The sequence below is a fragment of the Columba livia genome, chromosome 3 (assembly GCF_036013475.1).
Source record: "Columba livia isolate bColLiv1 breed racing homer chromosome 3, bColLiv1.pat.W.v2, whole genome shotgun sequence".
NCBI classification, from domain to species: Eukaryota; Metazoa; Chordata; class Aves; order Columbiformes; family Columbidae; genus Columba; species Columba livia.
The window spans coordinates 32,024,940-32,049,374 of NC_088604.1; the positions used below are offsets into that span (position 1 = coordinate 32,024,940).

Below are 24,435 nucleotides of genomic sequence, written 5' to 3' on the forward strand. Positions count from 1 at the left end.
CATGTTTATGAAAACCTGTATTACGTTCTACATCTGAGCAGAAATGCCTTTCTTCTTTCCTCACAGTAAGAGAAAATGTATGTTCAAAGAAGCCTGTCTGGACATCACCCATTTTGGTCACCTTATTTGCAGCGGGTTCTACCAGGGCACTGATACCTCACTGGGCATCTAAGGCATGGGCTGCTGTTTCACAGCCTTACATTTTTTTCTGGTCTGCTTGTCCTTGTTAAAATTCCTATCTCTGTCAGTGTAGAAACGCCCTGGGGTTTGAGAAGAATTTATTTTGAGCTTTGATTTTCAATCATAATTTCTTCATAAATCAGTCTTTAAAAAATGCTAAAATAAAAAATAATCAACTGAATTTTTTTTTTTTTTTAGAATTGTCAGGGGAAAAATACCAAAAGAGACCAAATGAAAATCTTACCTTCTTCTGTAATTAACACCTACTCAATTGGTTTAAATGTCCACAGGAAAAACAAAACAAAATAAAACAAGCCACAAACAACAGCTGAAAGCTACTTTGTCTACATGGGCTTTTTAAAACACCTTCTCCCACCACTCCATGAAAGCCAATCAAAACAAACAAATGCAGAAAAGAAAAATTGTGTTAGGCTGGAGAACAGCATGGCATACTTGAAGTGCTGGGAATTCCTTCAGAACAGCAGAAAAGAGCTGGTCAGACTGGATAGCTATTCTATATATCCATGTCTCTGAAATTACGAGCCTTTGTGACTTTTTGAGATAACTTGCTATATACATTTTGCAAATTTAATCATGTGCTGAACAAAAGTATTATCAAGAAATTGTGCCAAAACTAATAGTGTTAATTATATGACACAGGAACTCTAAACTGTTCAAACAAGTTAATGTCAATAATGGGTTGGAATTAAATAACAATAATAAACTCATTCAACGAAGCTCTAAATTCCAAAATGGAGATCTCCATCCATCCATCTATAATATTACCTTCCACTCAAAAGAGTAATCAAAGTCAGCCAAATCAGCACTCAGAGCGAACCCTGAGACAACCACGTTTTTCTTCAATTTTTGGATAGCACTATCAAAAATCAGTTAAAATGTTTACCTGCTTTTTTGAAGTTCTTGGTAGTGCTAACCACTTTTCCTACTGTCTTCAACAAAATATTTTTAGTAGAGGTTTTTAAGGAACTTTTCAAATTAATCTGAGATCATGCATCTTGCTTAGTATTCTGTTATAAATTTCTGACTCTCTCCAGGTTCTGTAGCTCTTGAAACATACTTTCTGAAGACCTTACAGAACATGCTTCTCAGAACCATCCCTTTGTGAATCATATATTCTTGGACTCACATGCTTACAGTAAGATTTACATGTTCTCAGAATAATATTTTAGACAGTCTCTGAGATAAAAATAAGCATCTGGCTGGAAAGGGTTGGTGAATTCTTCAGCACTCTAAGGAATGAAATAATCTTGGCTCAGGGAGTCTCATGAGCAGACTCTCTAGAGATTCAGGAAACTTTGAACAGCTTCCTTTTTACATTCCTCGTGCCTATATTAAAAGTTTTAGAAACATTCATAAATCCTCAGTTTGCTTCTTGACTGGGTAGGTTGTGATTTTTGGCTTCAAGCTTCCACTGGCAAGATTAGTAATCTTCACTTTCAGTAATTTATAAAGCCTTCTAACAATACTTAGTATCATAGAATATACTGAGTTGGAAAGGACCCACAAGAATCATCGAGTCCAACTCCTGTCCGTGCATATGACAACCCCACAGTTCACACCATGTGTCTGAGGGCATTGTCCAGTCTCTTCTTGAACACTGTCAGGCTTGGAGCCGTGACACCTCCCTGGGGAGCCCGTTCCAGTGCTCCACCAATCTCTAGGTGAAGATAGTTCAGGTAGGATGTGCATCTTGTGAACATACAAATGGGCCCAGTTAGTTTCGTGTTTGAAGGTCTTTTGCAAGTATATCTTCTGAGAAACCTTGAGCCATCAATGAACACAAGAGCAATGCTTTATTATAAAAGAAAGTGTAAACCATACTCATTAAAAAATTCACAATCCATGAAATAAAAAAGTCTTTGAGAAATACACATATAGGTAAGAAACTGAGGTTAAATTTCAAACTGTCCACAGAAAATTCAGCCTGCACCCAAAAAAAAAAATATAATGAAATAATTTTTAGTAATCAGCCACTGCCAAATCATTCCTTTGCAAAATCAAAAATAATTGTGTAATGAAACAACTTTGCAACAGTAACTAAGGGAGAAGTGAAATGGATTTTCCTTGTCACTAGATTTAGTTTAATATTACTGACATTAATAATCAAATTAGTGCTTCCTTTCTAATTATTTATGGATTTCTGGTTTGCAAATATTAATTACTAATGCAATCTGTGCTGTGCTCACGATGTAACTACCACTTGAAAAAGATTTTCAACTAAGGGTTTTGTTTCAAAATAAAATCCTGAAGTGTTTGTTTTGCATGCGAAAGAGTATGAAATGACTTATCTTCTAAACACCAAAGTAAGGAATAATGTTTATTTTCAGTGTGTGCTGGGTAAGCCCAGGTTGTCAGTTACACAGATCTGAAACTCTAGTGCTTAGTAAAGCTCCAGAGACCCTTTTTCAATGATCTTCTGTTACTCGGAAATTTAATTAAGAAAATTTAATTAAGAAATTTAATTAAGAAAAGCAATTTTGTATCCCATTATTATATTAATGTGCCTACATAAATCTTGGATTGAGGGAATGATCTGAGAGGCTGGCTCTAGCTATGGGAGCTACAGGGGTCACAGGCATGTAGTGCCAGGTCTCTATTCCAAATATGTGGATCACATACGTGTAAATTGTCACCTGTATGGGGCACTAGTCTATATTTGAATTTTGGAGTCTTACAATACGTTAGCATGCAGTGTATAGCACATATGCCAGCAGGGAAGTAAAATCCAATGCAATTATATATTTTCTGTACAATATAAAACCTAAACTTCACAGTCATGTGGTGCATTCTTCCCACATACTTCATGAGCCGGCCTGTCCTGGAACTGCATAAATGATAAAAGGACTTAAGTTCTGAACTGTAGGTGTCTGAAGTGGGTTGATTTGAGAGCAAGGACGTAATGAGCATTTTTGTGAAGCTTTCTGTGTAAGTAATAGGTAGATTTTGATTTCTCTGCTTGTCACATAGATGTGAGGGCTGTCTGTCAAGCCAGGGTACTCGTGTGCTTTCTCTTTATGTAGTTAGCAGCTTCACTATAATGATTTAAACATACGTTATCTGACGTGATAAAATAATTAGCTTTTGGGGGGGGGCATAGAAGTACTTTCTTGCTTAACAATGTGACTTGCCTCATCTGTAGCAGCAGCCAGATGTTTTGATGGCAATAACAGTGTGCTAAAGACATTTACCAATAGCATATAGAGTGGTCTTCTAACTCATGAAAACCCAGACTGTGAAGGAAGAAGGTAGTCGAGTTGGTACATGGAGTTTCTTCACATTTGTTGTAACTTTCTATAGGTTGATATGTGGCTTCTAATGATCTTTACCTTGGCAAACAGTTATCATTTCCTTGAGATACTGAGCCAGTTCCAGGGGAACTGTGGGAGATGTAACAGAGGATGTTCCAGGTCTTCGATTAGCTTTTTTGTCTATTTAATACAGGCTATATTTGACCCTAAAACTTAAGAAAAGTAAATAAATAAGTGGCTGTCACAGATGTTAATTAGAGATATCTCGTCAGATTATTTAAGAAGCCAGTTTGCACCTCAATTTTAGATACAGTCTCTGAAAATAATTGTCTAAGTTTCCTAGTTACGTGATAGAACTGCTTTATTTATTAGCAGCTTCATGTTAGGCCTGATTAAGTGCCTAACATGGGCTGGCTGACTTTTATCGTTAAACTGTCTGCTTCTTGTCTCAAGTAACTGCTGCTAATCTAGTGTGTCTGGGTTTGAGCAAAACACCAGCAGCGTGATCCTTGCTGAATATCAGTAGTCTCCAAATACATCCTGGATGGATTTGGGAAAACATCTTGGGACATTGTATATCCAGTATTCAAGATTCTTTGGAAATCAGCATGACTGGTCATACATGATAATGGACTTTCTCATATTTTGTGCTTGTTTTCCCTTTGCAAGTGAGACAAGGCTGTAGTTTCCAGCACTTCTCAGCCTTGCAGGATTTCACTCGAAATTGCAGTATCCCAGCATAAGCTTTTGTTATGGGCAGTGCTGCTGAAGATTAAGTATTTTAGAGCTTTTCTGTTGTTGTTGTGGTGGTGTGAATTTTGCTTTCACTTTATTTTGCAAGCATGTTATGGATATGAAAACAAGAGCAATATGTTAGAGTTGTACTCCCCATCTTGAAATTTGGTCGAAGACTGCAAAAGACTTATTGAGGAAAAAACCACTTTTGTGTCTTGAAAAAGTAGATTTATTATTAGCCCTGCCTGTGTTCAAGAGTAAAGTAATCGAGCACCAGCATGTTAACAGGAAAAATATTTCATTGCTGGCAGGGTACAACTTTTTAATTATTCCCTCAGGAAAAAGGTTTTGTAAATATGTACTTGTTTCACTCCATTACTCTTAAGTACATTATGTATTATAACTGCAAATGCATTTTTAATGTTATGCTTTAAGTTGAAATATGTCTTTGTATGTTTTAGGAATATATCAGTAATGTACAAAAATAATGGTACTGTATATGTATATTTTCAGAGGCTTATTATTTTTACATGTTTCAATGTTTTCATATTTAAAGCATTGTTTAAAAGCAGTTTAAGCCTGTAAATCAATTACTTATTCATTTGAAAAGTTGGGGTTTTTTGTCTACATATTGTCTTAAATTTGTCATATGTTACTAGTTATTTTTAGTAACTTTTACCAGTGGAAAGCGTAGTCTGTGTGTAGGTCTTTGTTGTTTTGAGTTTTGGTGGAGTTTTTTTTGAGAAAATCTGAAATTCTGAAACTATGCTCTTAGACTGTAAGTTTTTGCATGTTACTTATCTATTCCTGAATCTCTATAACACTAGTTCAGTGGAATTAGTTTGTGTAAATAAATGGTCAGTTCTAGGGTGTGGTAGTGCAAGAACGGCATAAATAGGTATTGAGTAAAGAAGCGGCAATGACGTAGGATTAGGAAGGAGAAATTATTTTTAAAAATATAGCTGTAACAGAGTACTTAACTGCAGATGTCAAGACCCTAGTGACAGTGTTGCTGGTTTATTTTTCAAGCTCATTTGTGGATTTTGTTCCTTTATGTTTTAATTTGTTTATTCTGTTCTATGAGTGTTTATGAATGTGGTTTAACTGACACTTTCCATTGTAAAACCCTTTTTTCAGTTGGAGATTCATCTAAATTTTGCATGCCAGTGGTCTATTCCATACTGAATTTTAAGGGGAATTAAAAAATTCAGTCATTTTTCAAGGACATGGACTTTCTTATTTTTTTTCTCCCCAATTAATGTATTTTTGCAGCTTTAAAAGTATTTACCAAATTGTAGACCTATCACTTTCATTCAATAATTTTTATTTGCAAGCTATCTTTATGCATTCTCGGTGTCTCATCTGTGCTCCACCGCAGTACATCTCCATGCGGCCGCATTTGCAGCACAGTGCAGCAGAGGGCAGAAGGACCACAGCTGTGGCCATGGCCAGCTGTGGTGGATGTAGCTGGTGGCTTGGAATTTACCGAATTGCAGAACAGATAGGAGGGGTGAAAGGGATGGAAAGCAAAAGGTTTATGTGTGGGGAGGATGGGGTTGTGAGGATGTAGCGTATTATCGTGGGGCATGAGGGAAAGGAGGGATTAAAGTACACAACCTAAAGAGAAGACACCAAAGCCAGGAGCAGAAGGAGACTGAAGATGGAAGATGGCAACAAAAGTGAGAGGGAAGAAAGGCAGCAAACAGTAGGTAGCTGGTGAGGAGGGAAGGTTAGCAGGTAGGAGCTAAGGCAGAAGACAGATGAGAGGATCTTGCTGCAGCAGGAACTTGGTGGGGAGGATGCTGTTATAGATGCATGAATTAGGTGCTCATGGGGTTGCAATAACCAGGAGAAAGAGCAGCGAGGACGTTCAGACACAGAAGCTGAAGCTGGGGAAGGAAGAAAGGAGAGGAGGGAGCAATGGGGACAAGAGCAGAAATGTCTCTGAGTGCTTGGACACACACCTCTGCATGCTGGAGCTGACATTTGTTCCTGCCTGAATGTTTCTCCATCACTGAGCAATTAGCTGTGAAACACAGAGGCAGAGCATGTTGTGTTTTGTGCAGCAGGCCAGCTCACACAGGACGGACCTGTTGCTTGGTGTTACTGCTGAGTCCATTAATGAAAACTGGAGAGCTCTGTGCCACAGGGCCCAGCTTACTGCTGGCACTTGGCGAGGCAGTCTGGTTTGTGAATTTGTTGTTCTTGTTGCAATTTTGAAGTCTATAAAGGGGCAAGGAATGACGCTAAAAATAAAACTGAAAAATCTTTAATGTGAAGTTAAGCTCTCCAAAATGGCAGTAGCTAATGCAACCACAAACTGTCTTGTGTGGTTATGCATGTGATAATAGTAACCTGTTTAAAAACAGGCTTGTGCGTATAATCATGTAGATGGTAAGCTATTAAAGATTTTATGGGTTATAAAGAGCGGCACAAAAAAAAGAGTAAAAAAATAATAAACTGTTCGATTAAATATATTATTTTTCTTGCTAGAAGCATGCTTTGTTTAGGCTTCTGTTGGATGCCTGTGTGCTAGTAAGAATACTCATCTAATAGTAGTGTTACAGAGACGTACTTTCTAAAATTAGATAGTGAAGATATATTGCCTAAAGTCTAGATAATAAATAAAATATGTTTTCTGAAGACATGGAACATATCAAGAGTGCAGAAAGCATTGGCAATAAGTATTTAGCTTTAATGATAAAGTAGGTTTTTTACCTAGTGGCTTTTAAATGATTATTAAAGAGTTTGTAGGAATGCTTTCAGGAGAGCGAGTGAAGAGTTGTTTCGTAACAAAACTAACTCTGGGACATAATAATTTTAAGACTTGAAAATAAAAAATCACTTGTAAATTCAGAAAGCAGTATTATTAAACTGTTCCACTAATATTTCAAATGAGCAAGCTTCTCTGCCTGAGTCAGAGTGAAAAACGCCTGGAGCGCAGGTGTGGGTATAAACCTCAGTGAGAGGTGACTGTGTATCCCTCAGGGTATAAAACTGTCTCTGAAGTGATAGTTTAGATATTGTTTTGGTGAGGGTTTTGTTTGTTCAAGTGTTTAAAGGCATTGTAAACTAAATGGCAGAATCCTCTACTTTTTCTCAGATAAGATTAAAAAATACCTCTTGGTTATTTCAGATCAAGCTTTCATATACTAGTGTTATTGCAAGAAAACAATTAGAAACAGTTGTCATTCTCATTTCTAATTACACTATTGCATTTTTATTACTACACTGTGGCAATGCCCGAAGGGATGAAATAATTCCAAGGTTCAGAGCTCACAGGTGTTATGTATTCTCTTTCAAACTAGCACAGAAATACTTCAGCTCGTTCTTGCTATATCAGTCTCACATTTTTCCTTCTGTTGGATCTATTCTGGCCTTCCTCATTCTTCTGTGTCCTTCCCAATATCACCTGCACCCTTCCTCTTTGTAAAGAAAATCGCACTCTGAATTGCACTGCCTGATAGTCTTCCTCTTGCAATTGCTGCCTCCTTTTCCTCTTGGAGCACATCAGTCTCTATCACAGACAACTGCCACTGAAGTTGGTAGTTTTTTGCTACCAGTTCATCCTTCTGCAGCTGTAATATATCAACTCAAACTATGGTTTCCTTAGCTTTCCATAATTACTTATATACTCTCCATGATCTTATACTCTGCCGCCTTTTCTGCCAAACCCTCCCCACGGTTCCCCTGCTTGATCCGATGGGCTCATGGCTTCCAGACTGCTGTAATTCATGGGTATATTCTTGATGTACATGCTGTGTAACTTTGTCCCGAGTGAAATGGAAGATTGCAACCTCGTATCTGCTGTTGGCACTGTTTGCTCTGTTTGTGTGGCTGTTTTGCCCCATAGTCTATTACCCTTTACCAGCTCCTGTGTCTCTCCGTCTGTACAATACCTTTTGTCACAGTATTGATCAACTACTTGGTAGATTCTTGAGTGTGGTTGACTGTTCTGTCCTTAACTATAGCAAAGTGCCTATTTTGTGGAGTATTCTCTCTCGTGTCATCATTAGCCGTAGTCCTGTGTGTTTGTTACGGAGACAGGGGGAAGAGGAGGGCGATGCACTGGGGTCTGTTCTTGGAAGATGACTGGGCAAAGTCAAAAACAGCTGGAGTGCACAACCGATTCTGAGGTGCAATTCGTGAAAAAGCAGAGGTCCAAATAAATGCATTGCTATGTGGGTTTGTTTTTATATTATTAGGCTATGTTATTTTCAAATTGGTATAAGTTAATTTGAATCATAATACAGGTTTTATATTTGCTTCACCAAACTATTGCACAATAAAATTCATGCATGTAGAAGTGATCATTCATAGGTATTTCTCTCTTTGAGAGATTACACATTTCTTTCTATTCCTGTTCTTCCAGGTGACTTGGATTATTACTGGCTGGATCCTGCCACGTGGCACAGCAGGGAGACATCCCCTATTAGTTCGGTAAGAAATAGGGAAAAAGAGATCCACAAGTATGAATTGAAATGTTCGCTGATTATTTCCATTTAACATAGTTTTTTTTGTTGTTGTTGTTGTTGTTAAAAAATATTCTATACAAATTATATGAAAATTTGGTTCAGTGAATCATGGAAATTTCATAAAGAAGTTTTCACCTAAATGTGTACTAGTGAAATTGTCCAAATTTTAACTTCAATTTAATTATTTTATAGACATGATACTAGATTTCACTCTACACTGCAAAAGCAGCTGTGAGTGTGATGGGGCTCTGGGAGAGATAAGTGACTTTTTCTAGTGACTTGGAGTGGGAAAGGATTATTTGGATTTTTCCTATATAGTGAACCCGTATGTTAGAGCTGTATGACATGTACGCAATTCTAAAGAACAGAATTTATGGATGTGCTTTTCAGAGTAATGGAATTTAAAAGTAAATTATTAGTTTTATTACCTAAGGTATGTTTTAAATGTGTAATTGTATTGAACTTTGAATTGTATTATAATTCTATATGCACACTTAGTGCTGAGATTTTTTTACAGTGGGCATAAATATTTAGTGAAGCCAGAGACCAAAAGATATAACAGAAAGCTCAGGTACAATATGTAACACTTCTGAAGGATGTTTGTGTCTACTGTAACATAATGAACCAAAAACTGTATTGGTTTATAAATGTGCCTCTAAATAAAGGAAAATGGTTGCTCTTCTTTAATTCCACTGCTTGTTTTTTTTAAACAGCATCCAGTAACGTGGCAGCCTTCTAAAGAGGGAGACCGCTTAATTGGGCGTGTTATTCTTAACAAGAGAACAACCATGCCAAAAGAATCAGGTGCATTATTGGGGCTAAAAGTAAGTGTTACATGGTTTATGTGGCAAATGAGAGAAACTTCCACTGATCTTAGACCTAGAGGTCTAACCCATTAAATTAGAGGACTTTCCAGTTATGTGGTCGTTTTTCAAAAATATATTCCTTATTTTTAGTAAGTTTTGAATGTTATACAGGTAAGTTGTCTTTCTATGCAGTCTTCCACTTATCCATGGCATAGGGGCTGAAACGTTTTGATTAACAAGTATGTGTTTATTCAGATTTATGTCTGCAAGACATGCACTGCACATTGCACTACACTAATGGAGCCCTGCCTTTTCTAGCTCTACTGTTTGCATTTCAGTCAAGTAATTCATCTCATAATCCACATACATAAATGTCATCCAGATACAAATGTTTACAAGGTCAGTGTTTAAAATCCACACAACCATTTGGAAAGAGAAATTTTGTAGACTGATACTAAACATCTACACAAAAATTCACAAAAAAAAAACCCAAACAACTTTTAAAGCATAACAGATTGTATTTAATGTAATTACAGTTAATCTGGTGCCCCAAAATTAAGACATTGGCAACATGTCCTATTTAAATCCCTAAAACAGTGATTTGTAGTGGACTTTAAGGTTTGTGTCCCTAAATTCCTGGAATACTTAAAAGAGCACTACTTCTGGTTAGGAGTACAGTGTGCCAGGTCAAGAATTTCTCTCTCCATGTATATTTTTAACTATATGGACCTTCAAAAAAGACTGAGATAACTTAATTCAGGTGTCTTTCTCCCTCCATTGAGAACAACAGAAATAATGAAAATGTGAAACATTCCCATCCATTTAGAATTGAGTCTACCTCAAAGGGCACTGACACTGAACTGCTTCTTGCATACAGTTGTCTGATAGGTCAATCCATCACATGTGATGGACACATGGGTAGTCGGGTCTACTTGTCGTGGTGGGAATTATATCAAGAAAGAACCCTGTGAACTTCATAATGGCATGAATGGCATGTCCTGAGTAAGAACAATTTATCCACGTTGAAGTGAGATAGTGTTGCGTGTGAATACAGAAGGTGAGAACAGCTTCACTCTACTAAATGTCTAGTAGTCTGTAGCACAAAGCAGAATTTTAGTGGCAGCGAGCAATTTTTTTAATATGTGAGAAAAAGGCTGGTCCTAGTAGGAAATTTAGAGATTTAGAGAACTTCTCTTTGATTTTTCAAGTTTCATTTTTGTATGATATGAACAAAGGCCCCCACTTAGAAATTTAACACATTATCTTGTGACAAGCTTGTTGGCAGGTATGCTTCTGGATCTTCTTGGATGTATATCTATATTAAATCTTCTACTAGTTGTTGTGGTTGCAACACGGGGAAATAAAACCTAATGAACCACTGTTTAATTTTGTTAAAAAACTCTTCCCTGGATATCGCTGACAAAAAAACCTGACTGATGAGAATAAGACAGAGAATAATTGCACATCAGCAAGACTACATTTTCTTGTTTTCTATTTTATAAAAATCTATTCTCTTGAGGGAACCTTTTTTTCTTCTGATTTTCCTGAACTCCTTATCCTACAGTTATTTTCTAAGATAGTTCTCTTCAATTCTGTGTAATAGAAACCGTAAGTTGCTGGTTTGTCCTGTCATGTGCTTGAATGAGAAGGCCTGGGTTTTAGCATTAACAATGTTCTTGTCAACTGTTTTCCCATGTTTCATAGTGGTGTATTTGCTAGGTTTTCAATTGTTGTACCAATTTGGGATTTTTGTATGTTTGGTTTGATGTGCACTTGCAATTTAAACTTAAGAACATGAGAGACATCTGTTTGCGAAAGTACATTTTCTTTGTTATTTGTTAATAAATGTTCTTTCTGCAACGGATTAAGATACTTAGCAAACTGCATAAGATTGATTAGTCAAACACATTAAAAGGAATATAAATCTTATTCATTCTATGTTAGCTTTACTTCTTTTCAACTAGATCTGGCCTTTTTGTATCTTCAACTTTGTCCTTATGCCTCTGTAGAGCCCAAATTGATAATAGATTTGGTTATGCGTATTTTTAGTTTAATTTTTAAAATATTGCAAAAAATGACCTGTCTTTATGCTTTATCTGATGTCTGGTTTCTGGCTTGGAAACTCACAAATTTATGATTAACCAGGTTGTTGGGGGAAAAATGACAGAATTGGGACGACTCGGTGCCTTCATTACCAAAGTGAAGAAAGGTAGCTTGGCTGATGTGGTGGGGCATCTCAGAGCAGGTAAATCAGTCAGTTGCATACAAAATAGATTGTCTTTTAATTATGGCTTTTTGTAATGCAGCAGTTAATGTAAATTAATGTTGATCATGTAATGTGCTAGTATTTTTTAAATACAAGACAATATTGTAAAGTTATTATGGAATACCACAGTTGCCTACATTTCTAATGTATTATTAACTCCTATTGCTTGGCTGTGTGAGCAAAATACGAGAAAATCCTGATCAGTGCTGGTGTCAGGCCTGAGTGTTACTGGTAAATTTTTGCTTGCTAGCTCAGGAGCTGCTTGTTACACTCTACAGAATCAATGCAAACATTTTTAAAAATTGTTTCATTATGGCAAACACAATTCACTTTACTTTTTTTTATTTTACTTGCACTATAGTGTCACCTGAAGGATGATTCAGTATGTACACAATGGACTTTATTAGTGCTTCTTTAATGTGAATTGTCACCCCCCAAAAAAACAAAACAAAAACACCCCAAAAAAAAATCTTAAAATATTTCATTTATGTATGATGGTTATACATATATTTGTAGTTTATATGCTCCAAATAAGTGGCTGTGTTGTTGGCAAGCTTCAAGCTTCTAAACCAACCAAGAACTATGCACAGCAGTTGGTTTCCAAAAGTACTTAGTAGTTTATATTTTTACCATGGCTCTAAGCAATATTTTTCAACTGTTGTCTTAGCAAACCAAAGGCTATGCAATGCCTTCTTAGGAATCCAGAAGTTCCAATGACAACTTGTATGAATTTAGGATAATTGCATGAAGCTAATAGTCATAAAGAAGTAGAAAAGATAAGTCTCTAAAAATGTCCTACTTTGTTTTGACATTGGTTAATTTTTTTTTATCCAAGTTAATATACATGGAGCCGATAGCACAAGTTATTGTAGTTTCTTGTAGATTTTAACTGCAGATTATAATTACAGAAAATAAGTTTATCTCCACTAATCTTGAAGTATTTAGGCTGACATATTAATATTACTTTTCTAATGTCTGGTCTAGGTTGTTTTTTAAGTCAAAGCTATTTTTAATTTCTCAAAATGTTTTTAGAGCCAAAATGATTTCACAGAAAAGTACATTGTTTTGTACTGGTTTTCAACGAATGGGAGTCTATTCATCCTATTGTATTTGACTAACACACACGCACACAAAAAGCTGTGGATGAGTCCTTGATGTTAGGAAAACACACCTTTTTGTCTTTTGTGGAAAACCTTCAAAATTTGGCTGGTTGATAAATCTTTGAGTAATTCCACAAAACTCATAAATTTTAACAAAGGCAAATCTGAAGTCTTGCATCAGGAACAGAATAAGCCAATACAACAGTAAGCACTAGGAGCCAATCAGCCAGAAAGCAGCTTGGCAGAGAAGTGTCTGGAGGTGCTGGAGGACAGTAAGTTGAACATGACTAAATAACTTTCGCATCATATTTTCTATTCTGTCTCCCCTGACGTCCTCAGGAGACAGTGATTCACTCTTTGCTTTTATTTTTGGTTTGTTTGAGATAGACAGTGAAGACTGCCCTTTACTTTGTAGAGCAATCAAATTGCACAGTATATGAATTGTAATAAAATGTCATGATTTTAAAAGGTTTAACAGTAGGTATTTATAGTTTTGATTTTGGAAGATTAACCTGTTTTATTTTGCTAGTTAAAAAGGAACCTTTAAAAAGACTCTTCCATTTCATAGCACAAGAACAGGTCCTGTATTATTTTGAAAATACATAATATGTTTGCACAAGTGGTTTCTTTAATATGTTTTCCATGTACAAATTGCAGTTGAGTTCTGAGAAAGGACCCTTGATAGTGTCTCAAAAATATTTTAGGGTTTCAGCACAGCTCTTTAAATGATTTTGGGCAATGTTACTTGATTATATAGATTTCATAAATGTTTTGCACTTTGTAAAAGAATGTGAAATGAGATAAACTTCTCTTTAAATTCAAGGGGATGAAGTTCTAGAATGGAATGGTAAACCCTTGCCTGGAGCTACAAATGAAGAAGTTTACAACATTATTTTAGAATCAAAAGCAGAACCTCAAGTTGAAATTATTGTTTCAAGACCTATTGGGTAAGGCTAAGGACTTACTCCTTAAGCACAGTTCTTACTTCTACTAATGGGACTTTTAAAAGGACTATTTGTGAGTTCATTATTTTTAATCTCATAATAATGGAATATGATTCACTTTCTATTATTGCAGTGATATGTATTTATATATAATTGTTGTTCTCTGTATAGTCAAAGTACTAACAAGGTTTTTGCCAAGTGACAAGGGAAAATTGGTGGCTCAAGTGTACCCATGCATGAGAAAAATCTGGTTTTCAAACTTTTAGCTTCACTAAATCAGAAGAACTTGTATGAGTCTTCATGAGTAGAATGAAGCATCAGCAAACATTTAGCTTTACAGGATCTTAATAAGTCCATGCTAGTAGGTTTTAAAAAGGCCTCCTTTAAAGAGCCAGAAAAAGGAAACCCCGAAGCTCTTAATTGTAAACACTGTATTTAGCCTTAAAAGATACTATCATTAAAATCAAAAGTGGAAACAAAAAATTAATTAATTAGCATTAATGTGTTACATTTATGATATTAATTCTTATTTATTATAAATACAAGTTTGAGGGTTTGTGATAACAATTCTCATATTCTTGATTTCCCAAATAAGCCTTAGAAAGTTCATTAAATGTGCTTGAGTTTATAAGACTAGTAGGGTTGGCCCTGCATTTGTCACAACTGATTTATTGGTATTCTACACTCCTTCCCTGAAAACAACTCCATTGGGACTGTTTTGAGCTAAGTCTTACAGGATTGAATAAGAATTGTAAAATGTAAATTCACATTGATATTGCAGAACAGAGCCACATGATGAACAATAAATAGTGACTCCGGGGGAGTTTAAAAAAATAGTAGTTGCCACCTGCCCTGTAGTTTGCCACCTGCCCAATTTTCGTATACACTCACTGTAAGTCTGTAAATACCACTATCCTATAGGCAGATGGTAAACTGTTTCCTCCTTATGAATGCATGATTATTTCATTTTGAATTTGCTAGTTCTAATTATTATTATATTTTTCATCTTTCTCACATACAATAAATTTTCCGTTTTAGAAACAAAAAACACCATTAATTTTCCTTCTGACTGAACCATTCTTCTTTTACATTTATTTCACGTCAACTTTTGATTTTAGTTTTGTCTACACTGTGCAAGTGTAGGTATATTTTGCAAATTAGTTCTTCCTTTTTAATGGCAATCACTATTTAGAGTACTTAAAATTAATATTTGGTGCTAATTACAGTTGTGAGTTTGACCTTCTAATGGAAAGTGAAAGCTTGATGTGGTTGTTAAAGGCTGAAATTGTCATCTAGGTGGAGACTGTTGGGAAGCAGAAACATTATTTTACATTCTTTAGTCAGATAACTATAGGAGACATTCGTGACTGAAAATTGCAAATTCAGTCTTATGTCTTTGTAATTAAAAATAAAATGCCATAAGGTGATTTTTAGAAGTCTGGTTTCTATGTTTAAATCAGTGGAAAAGAAATATGTTGATACCAGACCTGACTTGAACTCCATGTCTCAATTAAAGAAAGCCTGAAAATTTATGTGTACAAATGATGTAAATGGAGAGTGCTAGATTGATATTTTAAATTATGAGCTTTAGATATATTTATTGCTATCAGCATATTTGCAAATGTCAACATATCTGTAAGCTTTTAAGGTAACTTCATTATTATACCAATTGAACTATTATAGCTTATGAATTTGATAAATCTAATAACTTCAAAATGTGAAGTACAAGGTGACCAGATTCCAGTGACATATTATTGGAGAAAAATTGAGAGAAAATACCACAACTGTTGGAACTGAGGCATAGAAAATGAAGTGCATTCAATATCAAAGAAAGTTTTTGAATCTCAGCAGTAGATTTTACAATTAAAAAGTGCACCCAGAAATAGTACCAATAAAATGTTAAATTCTTCTTTGGATTACCCATGCATTTTTTTTTCCAGACATAGGCAAAAATGGAGCACATCGGGTTGTGCTTTTATTTTGAGATAAATGGAGTATTAGCACAGAGATTTTTACATACTATAATAAGACTATTACTGTAAATTTGTGTTCTGATTGACTTTTTTGTTGTTACTTGAGTTTAGTTTGGTTTGTTTGTTTTTTGAGAAGAGCAAATAAATATTCTATAGTGACTGGAGCATATAACTCCAAAATGTAAAGCTTTTTCCTTTTTCCAGCAGCAATGAGTCAAAGTCCTATTGTTTCATATCAGATTGAGATTTACCTGTCTGTCATCTTAAAAGAAGAAAAAATATCAGACATTGTAAAATGAAGGAAATCCTGATAATAGTTAACGAGAAAGAGCATACTTCACAGGATTTTTTCTTTAATAATTATAAAATTATAATCTGTGTAAATTGTGTTACACAATGGGAAGTAGTTTGTAGCATTAACAGATTACTTCCCCTCCCACAAGCTTCTCCTTGTCTTGTTATCCAAACTTTGAGATTGTTTCAAATTCATGAGAGGGAATTTTATTTAATCCAACAAATCTAGTATGTCAAAGTTTGTGTCTACTTTGGGTGCTGAGTCAGCAAAATCGAAGCTGCTTGATCCAGCATTCAGTGGTAACGCATTACACATACAATTCCTGAGACGAAACAGGTTCCCGAAAGACCTGATAAATGATATTTTGCCTGCATAATTTAAGTGTTTTCATCTCTCAGTATTAATAATGCAAATAATGTACCAGCACTTTTAATGGCCTTGATTTAAAAAGTCCTAGCATATTAGGTCTAAAAAGCCCAAATATGACACAGTTTGGCTTAAGTGAATAATGGGAGGACTGAAAGCCCATGCATTAGACTGCCCACAAATAAGGCTGCTAGTTACAAAATTGATGTCTAAACAATTTTCCCAGTCCTGTAAATTTGGATTTCGATGTCTACCAGCAAATGTAATTTTGAGTAATGGATAATTGTAGGATGTTTATTAGAGAAAAATGTGAAACATGTAACACTATTAGCAGATGAAGGCATAACAACAATAAACAGTATAACCACAATAGTACCGTGAAAACTCCATAGAAACTAATTGAAGCTAATGCTAATGATTGCAACACAAGGTAGATAAGAAACCTATAAAAAGTAGAATTAATGGGTTGGCTATCTAAATATGAGGGGAGGAATTACCTATGAATATGCATACAACGTGAGAGGTGCATAGAAAATCCTCTGTCAGAAAGCTTTTTGGAGAAGGAAGCCGGCATGGTCACTAACTCACCACCTCGTGTGTTCTCGGGTGAGCTCTATGGGATAGTGCAGGTAAAACAAATGGGTTTTTTTATTTGTCTCTGTTTTCTTGGTCATATGTCAGTTATCTTTGCTTGGATTTCCACAGATAATACTGCCAAAATTGTTGTTTCTCTGGTGTACTTCAGCTCCTCCATGCAGGAACTGCTACTGTGCTCTAGGTCTTCATGAGGAGGTTGAACCTCCATCATAAACCAGGCAGTACTGAATTCCAGAGAGTTGCTGAAGTAATGTAATTAGTGCAAACTGCAGATTGGTTTACACGTTCTGATGGGAAGGAATGGTTTTGGAAATGGGAGGATGAGCACTGGGGACAGGTACTCAGACGCTCTGAAAATTCTGTAGGATGTCCTGGACGAAGCTTCTGTCCCTGGAGCAAGCTAAAAAAAGCATGGGTTGCAGCCACATCTGAATTTGGTTTGTCTTCAGTGATCAAGCTCTTTACTATAGCCCTCAGAGAAATCATAACTGTTCCTGCATTTTACAATATAGTGATCCTCACAAACCATATATCTGCACAGAGTAGTCTCAATTTAAGTTATACTTTGGTTTAATTTATGTATTCATGGAGATGTGGGAGGATCAGAAAGAAGATAATCGTATATAACGTCACATAAGACCACAAAATACCTTTGCCTTCCGAGGCAGGGATAGAGAAACAAAGTTCAGTGTTGGCAGCTCTTTACTGGATGAGTCTCACATTACTTTTCTGATGTTCACATTGCTCTGATAGGGGAGTAACATTTTGTTACTATTTTAAATGAGTGGTCATGCAACTTCTTATTTTGTTTTTGCCGTTTGCTTTTACTAGTCTGGTTTTGAATATTTTAAGTCACGATACTATTGCTTCAGAAGAGCTTTTTTTTTGTAAATCATAGTGTCTGGATATTTTCTGCAATCCAAAAGTAAAAGCAGGCTAGATAACACTAATTTTCTTCCATAACAATTCTTACATTATAGTTTCTTTTTCAAATTTCCATTCTTTAATTAAAATGCCAAATTTTTAAAAAAATATCACCCATACATTTGGTAAAGTCTAATACACCTGTTATTTTTCTTGTGCACGTGTGATACTTAAGAAATGATTATATAAACTGGATTACTGAATTTGTAAGAAATTTGCAAATAGACAGAAGCATAGCTTTAAATTACTTCATGTACCTTTTGAAATCAAAAGCAGAAATGTTACAGAGCTTGTTCGAATACTCTGCCATGAGTGATCAGCACTACATAGCGTTATTTATTTATTTATTCATTTTATTTTCGTATCTTGCAGTTCAGTGTGGAGCTGGACCTGAACAAGATAAACATATTAGGGAAGAGATTTTCTGGCAATGTATTTTTTATATATGTGCACATACAGACATGCATTATATATATTATTTTAAAATATATGCCTAAATAACATATATTTTATATATAGAAATTATATATATATATTTTTAAAAGGTGTCCATTGTACTATGAAGATTTATAGATTTCAAATACTAATTCTATTGCAAACCATGCATTTTGTCTGGAGTTGAAATTTATGCGCTAATTTTCACTGTTCTTGTCAGGTTTTGGTAAGAATTGCAAGAAGTTAAGACAAGTACATTAAAAAAAATTGTAATTTCAGTTCTTTCCTGTCTGATGAGTAAGTCTTAGAAAGGTCTGACTATTTTTGTCATTTATCTTTACCTGGTGAGGAATTTTGTATCACCAGCTCTAAGTAAGGAAACTATGCTCAACTTGACCATTTTTTTCATGATGTGGCATCTTTATTCCAGTGTCTGGTTTTACCTTTTACAAACTGTGTGGATCTAAATGTTGATTGATTATTGGACTTTTCTGTGTTGGTCTAATAGTGTGAGGGTGCCTTAGTGTAAGTATAAGTGAGTTCTTAAGTCCTTATATATGTAATTAATATTTGAGGCATATTTTTTGCCTTTTTGTCTACTGTATTTTCAACAATAGAAAAAGATCCAAACAAAATTAATTTTAGTGTCTTTTATCACCCCTCCATGGATGATGCAACTTGACACCATAGTTGCACTTTCCATGTTGAAACACTCATTGCACATATGTGCCTTTGTTTAGGTATCCTAAACATGACAGTATTACAAACAATGCTATACTGCAGATGAGAGTGTTCATATTCTAACATAACACAAAAAGATTATAAACTTAATGTTGTATTGAAGAGAAAAATAAGTTTGAATATGGTAAATAAATATTTCAGACTGCTGAGAATTGCCCAGAACATTCTGCCCAGGAAGGAGAGAAAATGTTAAAGAGGAAGAAGCCTGCACAGCAGCCCTGCTGTGGAGAGGTCATGAATCTGTTTATATGTTTGTGAAGTAGTACTATGCCTTGTCAACAATGAGTAATTGAGTTATATTTCCATGAGTTTGAGGAAGCCAAATTGCTATGGAATTACGAAGTCAAGGCGAAGAGAAGCACATTCTTGTTCAGTGATGTGAGATGTAAGCTGATGTGAGACATTAGCTTGGCACTGAAATAGCCTTTTTTAAAACATGGGCACCAGAAGTTTAAATTTCAGGACATTAAAAGTATATTTAAGACTAATCAATTGGACAGTGTTACATTCCTTTTCAGACTTAAGAGTCTTGTCTAGGTGTATGTAAGTCACTTATGAAAAAGAAAAGTCTTAGTTTTATTGACTTCCAAGTCAGTAAGATAGTGTTTTGCCAAACAGAGAAATGCCTGAATACCTTTAAAATGCTCAGCTTTAAACTTAAAATCTTGTAAATGCTCTTCAGAAATGTTATTGTAATTCCAATTTCAGATTGTTATCTGTAGATGAAAATATTTAGGAGTTTCCATTTTCCTGCTCTGCTGCTTTGCTAACATTTCTACAGTAACAGTTGTTTCTTGCTCTTGCAATATATTTTCAATGAATGCTGAGAACAGAAGAGAGCCAGCAGTTGGCATCATCCAGATTTTGATGGAAGAGTAAATTTGTTGATGGCAAAATTTTGATAGATGCGTGTGGACTTAACTAGCTTGATTTTGCTTATACCTGTGTATGTGCTGGGTATGTGTGTGTCAAAAAATGTCCATACCTAATAATAATATGGTTTGATTTTTTGTAGCCTATGAAGAAATGCATTATTCTTTTGTTTATTTAATGTTGCTAATATTATTTGCTTTTTCTTTTTATTATTATAAGACATTTTCATCAGTTTCATGCCGTGAACTCCTTGAGACGATTATATAAAAATTACTAGTGAGTTAATCTATGTCTTATTTTTTGGATTTTTTCCTCCAAAAAATAATTCAACATCTGTAGCTACACTACCTTTTGCCACTTTTCCTAAAAGCTCTCTAACTTTATTGTTCTGGTTATAAAAATACATTCCTACCTCTGCTAGTTCCTTAGATTGGAAGAAGTAGTTTGCATTACTAAGTTTTTAATGGATGCTAGTGGAAAACATGTCTTTAAATTTTTTCCCTTTCACCCCTTGTAACCCGTTAGAACAGAAGCAGATCCTTATTTCTAAAAAAGTGTCCCAGAAATGTATTTGTCACAGCAGAAAGTCATCTCCATTGTTTCTAATTGCTATGTGTATATTCATGTTTTAGTGATATTCCACGGATTCCTGAGACTTCTCACCCCCCGTTAGAATCTAGTGAGTACTCGCCTCATTCCTTGCACTAAACGTGGTGTTGTACCCAGCACAATTGTTTCAGCTATGAATTTTCTGAAAGATGAGCACTGGGAAACTGCTTTGGCTCTGAGGGTTTTGTATGACAAAATCCAATGGGTTTTGGTCTTGTGTGTTAAACTTGAAACAGTATAGATTGGACGTATGCTGAATGGTGCTTTAATCAAGAGTTCTTGTTTCTCTTTTTGTTAACAAGAAAGCACTGGTTAGATGAGATTTTTATGTATTGTGCTTCAAAAACATGGTTTTCTTTTTAACTACCCCATTTGAACCATGTCAACTAGAGTGTGTGAGGGCCATGGTCCCCTTTTCACATCTGAGCTTTGTCTGAGATGCAGCCAGAAACCTTCCCTGAGACAGGGTCCTGTGGGGCCACCGAGTGTTGTTACACATGTCATGAGCTCATCTCATTAGTCAGGGCTCTGCTTCACTGGTGAAGAACTGCTGATGTCCAGCAGGTCCCAGAGTATTCTCCATGCCAGACACATGTCCTGTATACCTTTCTGTGTGACAGCTCCTGGGGAGAAGCTACTGGGAACATAATCCAGTTTGTCACTGCTATATGAGGAGAGCTTCTTTACATGTTGTTTCAAATAAACCAAAATAAGGCAGGTTTAATCTGGGGTAAGGTATCCAGACAGCCTTTTTCACCATGCTATCACATCAGTTTTAAATCTTCCTGTATATTAGTTCAGTTGTGCTGTGTATAAAGATAACCTTTATACAATTCAGAGAAAAAGCAATTCATAAGTTATCTGAATTTACTTCAGAATTTTGGATGGAAAGTTCATGTGTTTCTCATGTATTTTTAGGTTCAAGTTCTTTTGAATCTCAGAAGATGGAAAGGCCTTCTATTTCTGTTATATCGCCGACCAGCCCTGGAGCCCTACGGGATGCACCACAAGTCCTACCAGGGCAGCTTTCTGTGAGTATATTTTGTTTCTCCTGAGTTGGTAATAAAAACCTGTGAAGTGCTGGTCTCTCAAACCTCTACGTTCCCAAGGTCTATTGGGAGGCCAAGATAAATGTTTGCTGTTGGTAAAGACTAAGATCTTTCAAAGGTTTTTTTTAAGACCCTCTGTATACATTCACACACCACCACTGTAATCACAGAAGAGGCAAAGAATTGTTGCCTTAATACACCAAAGTGTGCAGGAATTTACATTGAGAGGAGCCCATAAAAGTGCCTTGTAATTAGTCATCCTGTATCCTCTGCAATGAAAATGGCCATTCTGCTGTACATGCACTGTAATCCACAGAAAACAAGTGTAGTGCACTTTTTAGTGCTTCATGAGAGCATTTGAAGAGCTGTGTATTTCTTAAGAGTTACGCTGTTCCATAAAACATTTTAATTTAGATACACACTACATCATGGAACTGTCTGTAATACTTATTTGGAGCTGTGCTTATTAAGTATACTGTGGGCACTTAGATTTTGTTTTGTACATTCTTTTATGTTTTTGTATTAATCGTATTAATTTCTAAGTATACAGCAGGCTCAAAATTTTCATCATACTGTGATTCTCTGAAGAAATGGTTTAGCTGTATGTTATGCTTTGCATAACGACATTTGCAATGTGACAAATCAGAGTAGGTAGATTTCAACTATGACTCGAGTTTAGCTGCAGTCAGGGCTTCCTGTTTGAATGTACCTTTTAAGATGCAGAGCTAAGACGTAGACTGGTTTCAATGCACTCAGATACAAGATTATGCACTGAGTACAGTAAACAATGTGAGTGTAATCAGCATGACCGTTTTATTCCGTTGTCGTGAATACAAAAGTCTTTGGTATATACCATCATCTTTCCCATCTAACTTAATTAAATATTAAGGAATTTGACATAAAGTATATCTCTAGGAAAAAAAAAATCTGTCTCTAGACAAAAGCAATGGTTACTTTTACATTGTGGTTAATGTGATGCAGTCTGAAAATTCTGTTTGTTCTCCATTTTTAATAATGTTTTCTGGTAACTTGATTCATGTAGGTTAAACTGTGGTACGACAAAGTGGGACATCAGTTAATAGTAAATGTTCTGCAAGCAACAGATTTGCCACCAAGAGTGGATGGACGCCCCAGGAATCCCTATGTAAAAATGTATTTTCTTCCAGACAGAAGGTAGTAATTTTTCAGATTAGAAAATGATGTTGTTAGTTACTATGTATTGAATGAATGCTTTTAAATGAATGCTTATGAAATAAATAATTCCTTTTAATAGTTTGTTATTGTTAAATTTATTGCAACAAAAAATTGCACTTGAATCATGCAAGTCAGTGTCAAATCAACTTTGTGGACATTTGGATGAATGTGATCCACTGTACAGAAAATACTTTTCTCTTAGACATTATCAGATCAGAAGGAATGAAAACAATGAGTGCTGATAAGTAGATGGCATTTTATGATTTATCTCTACAAACAATTTACAACAAATATTTATGTTTCAGTGATAAGAGTAAACGGAGGACTAAAACGGTAAAGAAAAGTCTAGAGCCAAAATGGAACCAAACATTTCTCTACTCACATGTACATCGTAGAGATTTTAGAGAACGAATGCTTGAAATAACCGTATGGGATCAGCCAAGAGTACAAGAAGAAGAGAGTGAATTTCTTGGAGAGGTGATACATACAGTGACATTTCTACTGAGTTCATTGTTTGGTTTTGAGTACATATGCATATATATTTTATCTATGTTTGTGTGTATGTGCCCCAAAAGTAAAATTAAAACCTGATAATTTTTCTAATAGATTCTTATAGAGCTGGAGACAGCACTTTTAGATGATGAACCACATTGGTATAAGCTACAGACACATGATGAGTCTTCACTACCTCTGCCTCAGCCATCACCTTTCATGCCAAGAAGACATGTTCACGGTGGAGAAAGCACTAGCAAAAAATTACAAAGTAGGTCCAAATTCCATTCATATCTTTTAAATTTTAAATTAGAAATGCTGGATATGGTGTAATGGTATTTAACTTTCATATATAAAATAAAAATATGATAGTCTTTAGACATAATGAAAATTTGAGGCAGAAAAGAGATGCAAATTTTGACATTATGACATGGCAGTCTTTCATCTGTGACATATAACTTTTAAGTATGTGAAACCTGTTGGATTTGGTTTGCTTTTCACTAGCAAAAGAAAATTGTTCAAATGTTTGCATAAATTTCCTTTTAAATACAAAGATGAAGATCATCTTTACTGAATACTTTTTAATAATTTAAAGATATTTATTTTAAAAAATAAAGTCCTTCAAGACTTATGAGGCTTAAAACCACTTTTCATCATAAAGTTAGTTGCAACCTCCAATATGCTCATTATACAATCAGATGAGAAGAGTACTTCTCCAACAAAGATAAATGTTATTATTGTATTTGGGAGGTACAGTTCTGATGAGTCGGATTTCAGGTTTGCATGAGGTATATTAAAAGAATGAAAGCACTGAAACGTTTGAATATTGTAGCCTCTCTGTTAGTTTAAATTAATTTCAGATTTATTTAGACATAAGAAGGACATAGGGCATTGTTTTAAAATACATTTCCAAGCTATTTTTCTGTTTTTGCTTAAACATGGAAGTCATTCATTCCAGCCAATGGATGGGAAATTGGTGCACATTCAGGAATGAATTATAAAAAGATGATACTGCTGTAATTGCTGCATGAGTATAGAGTATAGAGTGAGAAAATTAAAGGTTAATCTTCATGACATATTTAAACTTTTCTAAAAGCTGGCAGCACTGTTTC

At 35.2% G+C, this 24,435-nt stretch overlaps 1 protein-coding gene across 50 annotated transcripts in view; it reads left to right on the top strand.

The window, feature by feature from the left end:
* RIMS1 (regulating synaptic membrane exocytosis 1) overlaps positions 1-24,435 on the top strand; it is a 314,448-nt gene that overhangs the window by 165,224 nt on the left and 124,789 nt on the right. For 37 of the 50 annotated variants that reach the window (XM_065056299.1, XM_065056301.1, XM_065056281.1 and 34 more), the window contains 10 exons: positions 8,557-8,624; positions 9,373-9,483; positions 11,611-11,710; positions 13,655-13,778; positions 20,199-20,255; positions 20,612-20,658; positions 21,507-21,619; positions 22,680-22,810; positions 23,137-23,308; positions 23,438-23,594. In XM_065056299.1, coding sequence (XP_064912371.1) covers positions 8,557-8,624; positions 9,373-9,483; positions 11,611-11,710; positions 13,655-13,778; positions 20,199-20,255; positions 20,612-20,658; positions 21,507-21,619; positions 22,680-22,810; positions 23,137-23,308; positions 23,438-23,594 — 1,080 coding nt within the window. The remainder of the gene's footprint in view (positions 1-8,556; positions 8,625-9,372; positions 9,484-11,610; positions 11,711-13,654; positions 13,779-20,198; positions 20,256-20,611; positions 20,659-21,506; positions 21,620-22,679; positions 22,811-23,136; positions 23,309-23,437; positions 23,595-24,435) is intronic. The other 13 variants (XM_065056304.1, XM_065056257.1, XM_065056258.1 and 10 more) reach the window with 1 other exon arrangement.